General features: G+C 37.5%; 1 protein-coding gene across 1 annotated transcript in view; it reads right to left on the reverse strand.

Annotated features, from left to right (window-relative positions):
* LOC139720310 (uncharacterized) overlaps positions 1-8248 on the reverse strand; it is a 30679-nt gene extending 22431 nt beyond the window's left edge. The window contains exons 1-3 of the mRNA XM_071631672.1: positions 8102-8248; positions 4152-4214; positions 2269-2299 (exon numbers count right to left, since the gene is read on the reverse strand). Coding sequence (XP_071487773.1) covers positions 2269-2299; positions 4152-4214; positions 8102-8248 — 241 coding nt within the window. The remainder of the gene's footprint in view (positions 1-2268; positions 2300-4151; positions 4215-8101) is intronic.
* Positions 8249-8973: the final 725 nt, after the last annotated feature.

Below are 8973 nucleotides of genomic sequence, written 5' to 3' on the forward strand. Positions count from 1 at the left end.
TCAATGCAAAATAATTACACGAATGCGCTCCCAAGTGGTAATTGACGGATCATTCTGGTCACCTAGTCTACGCAAGTTGATCTTTGGTTGAACATGATTGATGAATTCCAAAAATTGTTATGTCAGGCGATCCTATGGATCATGTCGCTTTGTAAATAAGTGAAGTGCCGATAATAATGTAATAATGTTACCGAATGAGAAACAAGGAATGGTCATTTGCACCCATTGGCTCATGAGCCAACTCCGAACCGGCTATAATACTGAACGGTAAATTACATTGTATTATTATTGCTATTATTATTATTATTATTATTATTATTATTATTATTATTATTATCATCATCAGTATTATTAATAATATTATTATTATCATTATTGTTATCATCATTATTATTAGTATTATTATTATCATCATTATTATCATTATTATCATCATCATTTTTATTACTATTGTCCTTCCAATTCTGTTCACACGTGTTACTGTATGTGTAGGATATTACCACATGTATCAAATTATCCATATGCACCTTGAAGGTTGTTTTTGAGCTTTGCACTTGACCACAAATCTTTCGGTTTGCATCACCGGCTCTGCCCCGGCTCCTAAGAGTCGTTCTATGTTTGTCAGACTGTGGAAGTACCCGCGGGGAGAGTGGTTCTCCGCAAAGAGGCCCGAAGGAGTTTCATTCGTTGGACCTTCATCCCCCCTTTTCTTCTTTAAAACAACTCGTACTACAGAAGAGAAGTGCAATTCTACTCCATATTAAATCTGACCTTTACTTAGTGCTATCGTAGATATCATGGAAAGTGAATTGAATACGAATATCATCTCAATCAAGCAAAGGTCAACTTGATGGCAAGTTATGCAACCTGAATTCTTTAGTCCCCCCCCCTCCCCCCCCAAAAAAAAAAAAAAAAAAAAACATGACGTAAGACGCAACCACCACATGACCACAGGGTCATATGAAAATAAGATGAAATGACGCTATCATCTCCAAACAACTCTTTCATTTACCAGCTCAAAAACCATCTCTAAATTTCCTGTTTTGAAATGAGCAGGAGTGGTATTTAAGTGGTGAGGGGGTGAAACTGCCATTACAGATTCTACACTGAAGAAGAACAAACAAAATTATAATATGACTTTGTGATATGCATCTCTTTGTACCAAGCCAGAGACAGAGTAAGTAACTGAGAATAATTATGACATCATCCCCTTCATGAGATTTCATAATTCAAAGGACGCTTCGAAGTCAGTTTGTGATTTCTATACTTTACTCATCTATAAATTGGTTATACACAGTAGAGATTTTCAGAATACGTAGTGATTGGAATGAGGATAAGAATGTTTTTTTTTTTTTAATTCATAAACAATCAGAGTGAACAAGGATGATGACATAACAGCTTCACAAAAAAAAAAAACAACTCCATGATTGTATGCTTATGGAATCAGAACAAAAGAAACACAACAACAAATTCCACACAGGCGATTTATATACATGACACTGTCGACTTTAAATAGGGGATGTTGTAACATACGAAATTCCAGACTTAAATGAATATACGGGATCGTTGTCCAACTGCCTAAACATTATCTTCAGCTTTGTTAACAAAGTTGTTAAAAGGAGTGTAAAAAAAGAACCGATAAAAACAAACAAACAAGCAAACAAAAGTCTCATGTCCTTTTTGACTTAATAAAATTCAGTTTCACCTCAGTGTCAGATGTCTTGAAGGAGTAAAGTACCTTCAATTTGTCATCAGTGAGCCCTTCGGTTGCCGGTGTAAACGAGATAAAGACACATCCGAGATAGATTCAACTCTCAAAATCAATCAAACTATCGTGAGTCATGCATCTCGAACTTTTTATGAGCCATCGTGTAGAGTCCTGCCGTCCGTCCCTACACTCCTATACAATCAAACTCATAAATTTTGTGATGAATATAATAACATGATTTTGAACAAGTTGCCAATAACTCGAAGTCTAATACTATTCAGTCCCATTGATCATTATTACCATTGTGGAACATTTTGAAAAGAGAGAGGAAGAGGGAGAGGAAAGGTACGCGACCTTGGTGGATTTAACTGGAAGCATCGGAATTTACTACCCTCTGTGTCAGTCTCAATATTGGTCATAGATATCCGGCAAGAAGTACCACAACACTCACAAAAGCAGGATCACCCCCCCCCCCCCCTTCCTAAAGAGAAAATAATAATAATAAAAGATGACATCTTCATCGCTTCAGGCAGACGTTTGTTTCGTGCAGCAATCAATACTCTTGACGGCTTCGAATGCCCTCACTTTATGCTGAAAGGGCAACAATTATGAACAAAATCTAAAATTATTAGTCATGTTGCACGCTTAACCACGAAAATCTTTCGTGACTAATATTACCTGGCTCTTTTCCGAGAGAGGGAGGAAGAGGTATACATTGCCAGTCAGAATCTCTCAAAGATGACAAAGAAGAAAACTACGAGAATATTCAGGATTTTGCCTCCTTCCACAGCACTTTGATGCGATATATCGATTCTTATGCGGGATATATACCTCACATCACTATTCGGTCATGATTTTAATGGCAACTAAAAAAGAAAATATCAACACATCATGTGACTTAACGTGATATATCCATCTTTCTCTCTCTCTCTCTCTCTCTCTCTCTTTCTCTTTCCTCCTTTCTCTCTCTCTCCAACTCTGGCTAAACACTAATTGAATTCGAATTAGATTTAAATTCAACATACCAGGTTCTGTTGTAAATTTAACTCTAGCGTGTCAGTTTCTTTCTTTTTCCTTCTATTATGATATATCGATTTTTCTAAATTGCGCGAAAACTTCGTACATCATATGTCACCTGTTCATGCTTTCAGTGGAAAGTCAAAATGATTAATATATATATATATATATATATATATATATATATATATATATATATGCATATATATATATATATATATATATATATATATATGTGACCCTGCACCTCAAAACAAACAAAAAGTCGCCAGACATGAATTTTTAGTTAAGACCATATTCTGAAAGAGCAGACTTTAAGCTTTAAAATGGTGTATAACTCAAATCAAGTGGACTCTCCTAACCTATCTAAATATTGGAAAGAAAGCACAAACTCAGGAAAAGTGTGAACTGAGAAAATAGGCTCTGAAGTACAGTGTCTATTCAAGCGCTTAATCTTTACCAAACCGTGCTGGCTGTGCGATGAATGGGACAAAAAACAGGAAGTAAACCACCAGAGTAACAACAATGAAGGGATTATCAGATTAAACTGAAATGAAGCGCGCCTCATTAACACATTCTGTCCATAATTAATGCCAACTTTCAAAGCAGTAGCACTATCCTTTCAAAAGTTATTAGAGTTGAAAGTGAAGAGTGTGGACAAGGTTTTTCAGAAATGAAGAAGGGATTCTACAGACACAACTTATCACACTATTCTACCAAAAATGTTCGAGATAAACTGCTAGAAAAAACACACTTTCCTGCCCGTTTTATGATACCAAATTTTAGCATAATGTAAAAGAAGACCCGCTCTTTCAGAAAACATGAAAAAATCAAGTTCGGCTAGGTTGAACTATTTCAATTATTTTCAGTCCTCACGCAAAATCAGAGTGTGCGACTTTATGTTCGTTTTGAGATGCACGGTCACATATATATATATATATATATATATGCATGTACATATATATATATATATATATATATATACTTTTTTTTCAATATGCCTCTCCTTCTCGATCTCCCCCTTCCACTCGCTCTCTCTCTCTCTCTCTCTCTTTCACTCCCTTTCTCTGCGAATAGTGTCTGTCTTCCATTTACGAATTCCGCATCAATTTCATCGTAAGATTACCCTCGACACTATAAAAATGATGCGTCTGGTTCTTACGAAAGTATCACATTCTGAAGACGGATCAAATGTCTCAGAATGCTCGTAGTATACACGCGTAAAGATCTTATGCCTATAATGTTCTGACCGTTAAGTGATGAGCCGACTCGTGTAATATTATAAGAACACGTATACAATACCATAGTACTTCTAGTGAACACCCTAATTTAATTGGAAACAAATGAAGTGTAATAATTAATAATAACATGTACTTGCAAAAACCAAACAGAGGAAAAAAGACGGAAAACGAAATACAAAACTTACCTTGGCGAGGAATGTTGACAGTACTGGAAATAGTAGTGTGACAGGCTGGCTCAGGTATAGAGCCTATGGAAACAATGTTAGTGGCCAAAGAGCAAAGAAGGACCAATGGGAGGCAGTGCCGAGGGGTGAAGCCAACCGCAGAGAACACGGGCGAGTTGCCAGACCAAGAACAGAAAAGGGAGAAGATTATAAAGCGCATATGACTCCGCGCGAGTTGCGCCTGCAGAGAGAGTATCTATAACCAATGCCAAGTTTGTGAAGGCGAGTTTTGTATTCCTCTTGAGAGAGGTGTAATCATCAGCATCAGGCAGGTGCTCCGTAGTCTGTTCAACGCAGACCCTTGAACTAACTCTTCTCAACATTATGACAAAATAACTACAGCGAAACTACTAGAGTACAAGGCAGCGCCTTCCTCAGAAACTAGTGTGTACTGTTAATTTTATCCACCCCCCCCCCCCCCACCGTTACTTCTTCTCTTGCTGTCATATTCTTTTGCCAATGTCAATGTGTTCTATTGTGGTAAATGTCAAGCGAGCTACAGAGACGGATTTCTCCCTGATCAACTAGATTTGGTGTGTAACACCAGGCGTAATAAAACGCCTTGGCGTGTCGGTGGCAATATCATTCAAAAGTGTCATCGGAAAGGCGTGGTGCGACTATTTTTGGATTCGGACGTCCACACAACCCAGCAGAGAACCTGAGTGATTCTGTCCACTTACAATAATACGCAAGTTTTCCCTTCATTTCATTTCATTTCATTTTATTTCGATCATTTTATCTCATCTTATTTCATTCTATTTCCAACGAAAGTTTAAAGAACAATCTTCCATAACAATCATTTCCATAATTAAACGAAAACAATGCAGCTCATTTGTTGCGTGCTTCTTTCTTTTTTTTTTCTTTTTTCTTCACAATACTACAACGCATGGTTTAAGGAAATGCATACAGGCAAACTGTAATTAAATCGTATCAAGGAAAAAAAGTTGTAGGAAATGGAGGAAATTAGAATAACTGCTAAAATGACTTCATACCACTTCTGCGTCGGTCCTAATAATCTGCCCAGTCAGCTAATAACTAACTTATGACAAGGTATACACCAGAAAAGAAAATTAAGGATATCGATACCATGCATGTAGATTTTGGATATGTTGGCTTTTGTTTAGTGATAGGCACAATGACATTCTGCTTGTCCGCGTGTTTTGCTGTTTTTGTTCCGATTCTTCTTTCATTTTGTATCTGTTTCTATTTGTTTTGTTTTGTGTTTTTACTATTGTTTTCAAGTTCTATTTGCGCCTTGATAACAACTTTCTGACGGAAAGAATAACTGTTATAACGGCACATGGTTGCCGAATAATAATTTCGCTTAAGTAACTATAACACTTGTTACGATAACATTTTAGTCAGTGTAGTAATAATGATTACTCCGAGGCATACGTGTAGGAGCAGTAGCAGTAGTGATTATGAGTATGATGATTATGATAATGATAACGATAGTTATGATGCTGCTGATATAATTATTGATATCGTACTAATGCGATAACACTGTATCGTTGTTATTATAATTAGTTATAGTAATACTAATAATTTCAATGATTGATAAAATTGATAATGGTAGTGTTATTACAACTCTAATAACAAAAGCAATTTATCAAAGTACTGATATCAATATGAAATGATGAACTTTGCCATTCTCTCTCCCGGTATTTCCAAAATAATTTCATAAAGATGAAATGAATGTATGGTTTATATGAATCAATTCTTACATCAAAATGATATATTAACGGCTGCTCCTTCATAAGAGCACTTTAGAGTTGTTAGATAATTGATCAGGACTGAATTTCTATTATGATACCATGTCCAATTTCAAAGACTTCATTTCGTGTTTTCTTGCTTTAATAATCAAAGTTTACTTGAAAACGGTGGAGTTGCTCATTTAAAGCCAGAACGTCTCAAAAATGTAATTTAAAGTTCTCATGCAAAAACGGCAACACTTGAGCACAGCGGAGCAAACATGCTTCAAGTCACATTCAAGACAATGCGATGTGTGATGCATGTGCAGGAAATGGTGAAGAGCGGGAGAAGGGAGTAAAAAGTCTGTAAAAGTGAGATGAAATGGGAAATCTCTGTCTTAGTCTGACCATGGCATCTCATTTCCGATACGATACAGAAGGGGAGAGAAAAAAAAAGAAAGCACGAATAGAAACAAATGACTTCTGCAACAGAGAAGGTAAGGGAGAGAGAACTAGGGGGCAGAGCGAGGGAAGGATAGGGGGAGCTGGGTGAAAGAGAAAGTTAATAGATGCTATCTTAGAGCAACTTTAAAGAGGAAGCCTCTTAAGTATATTGAAAATGGTGTGATGGACAGCAACGGTTCAGGGCCGTTTCTACCAAAGACGCATTATTCGAAATCCTACAACGTATAATCCACGCTCATCGCTGGACGGGCATGACAAGTCAAGAGAGGTGATAACGATAATGATAATGATAACAACGGCAATTAATGATAATAATACTACTCCTGATAATGATAATAATGACAATCATAATAATCATCTTCATCATCATCATCATCATAATTATAGCAATGATCATGACAGTTATTTTTTTCATCTCTTGTACTATTATCGTTAGCACTATTGTCGTTGTTTTCATTAGCATCATTATCAGTATATTTTACCATGCTTTAATAATACAATCAGCATTAGACATGCAAAGAGCAACTGCAATGTGTAACAGTATAAGGAGAAAGGATATCAGCACAATATTCCTCGGGCTGGAACTATAGCAGCAAAAAAAGAAAAAAAAAAGTAGAATTATTGGGGGAAATATTTTGAGCCTTGGTCACTTTTTCAGGTCGCAAGATGTCTTATCTATCAAACCGCTGCCCATTATTCTATTCCCGGCTTTTACAAACGACCTTTACAAACCCCATATGCTACAGTTGTATATATCCTGCGCCATTCTCAATTCCTTATTACTCGCCGTCTCCTTATTTATATCAATATAACACCTCATCTCATCTCGTATCCCGCTCTCTATCCGTTATCCTCTTCTTGTCTTTATCCCCTTCATAACTTGCATTCTTCCTTTTTTACAGCCTCCTGTTTCCCTATAAAATCTAGCCCTCTTTCCCTCTCTACATCCTTTCCCCTTCCCACACTCTGTCTTGACCCCTATAACCTCCCACCCTTTTGCCCACATCTCACCACTTACTGTTCTTACCTATTCTCACCTACCCCCCCCCCCCGCGTATGCTATTTTACTTATCTCTCTCCCCTACTGCACCTTTACCCCCCCCCCCCCACCCAGTCTTTCACATCCCCCGTGTTCCCTACCCCCGCCCTTTCTAATCCTTACCTTTCCTTACAATAGTGTTTACAACCTGTCTGTCTTGTCTCTTACAACCTCCTTTTCAATCTAGGCCTACCTGTCTCATCTTCGTCTCACTTCCAGCGGCCGCAACCCCTCACTACCACACCCCGCCCGCGCCCCTACCTTCCCACCCCTTATCCCTCCCCATCTCTCACACTCAATTCAATTCAATTCAATTTAATCATAGTTTATTTCCAATCATTGGAAATCAAAAACATAGTACAAAGTATACATGTGATGAAATAATATAGTTCAAACGTTTGCAAAAGATTCATGTAATATATATACGAGACAAATTATAGAACAACATATGTACAATAATGAGGAAAAAACTGTATAAATACCTCGTGGGCGAGCGGAAAATAAATTCGATTATGGAAAATAGTGATCCACTAAAAAGCAAAGCTTGTCGGACGTGGATCGCTAGATAAATAATGAGTAAATTAGTAAAAACTCACACCTGCATACTTACCCTCTCCTCACCCCTTGCTCCGTTTCCCCTCATCCCCCCCCCCCCTTTCCTCCCGTCATGTCTCGCACATTCCCCTATCATGTCAACATATTCCTCATCCCTTTACCGTCATTCCCTCCGCCTCTCGTTCATCCTTGTACCCATGGGGAGCTGTGGTTTTGGTGGATACGACTCCTGACTCTGAATCGAAGGACCCGAGTTCGACTCCCGCCCAGCGCATTATATCCTTGGCCAAGATGTTTTTACCCACCATGTCCCTCTCGACCCAGGTGTATAAATGAGTACTTGGCAACGCTATAGGGTAATGATAATGTTAGGGCCCTCCGGTAGAGTAGTGGCAACACTGAATAGGCCACCCTGAAAAAAAAAAAAAACCGACTACATCGTTATAATTTTTATTATTTTTTGCAGCTCCCTGATCACATGCTTTGCTTGTCCTGTCTTGACGTTCAAATAGAATCAACTTTTAGATGGTAAATGAAATATAAAAGACTTTAAACTAACGTTGAATACGACACCCATTCGCAATCTTTGACATTTACAAGAAAAGAGCGATGGAATGTGACAATTTTATCACATTTGTTAACGTTTCATCTGGAATGTTTTTTTTTTCTCCTTTCATATTAAATTCATTCTTCTTCATTGTCTTATTGTTGTTGTTGTTGTTGGTGGTGTTGTTTCTCCTCCTCTTCCTCTTCCTCCTCTTTTTATTCTCCTACTTTTCTATGGAGATGTTAAAGGATATTTCAGGGGTACATTTTCCGTATCTTTCTCCTACGATCTTGAAAACAGTCAATTCCCAAACAAAGAGAGAAAGACACCACCAATACAGTGCACCCCCATTATAACGAACACGGTTATTATGCAACTCCTGCTACAACGAAGTAAAAATTCAGGTCGCAACATTATCCCCTCTTTGTATTTTTATTGTTTATTTGTTCGGTTATAACGAAATTTCGATATGACGAAAGAAAAATG

Source organism: Diadema antillarum, unplaced genomic scaffold (assembly GCF_040938485.1).
Source record: "Diadema antillarum isolate AM-2024a unplaced genomic scaffold, OU_Dant_1.0 scf00000126, whole genome shotgun sequence".
NCBI lineage: Eukaryota > Metazoa > Echinodermata > Echinoidea > Diadematoida > Diadematidae > Diadema > Diadema antillarum.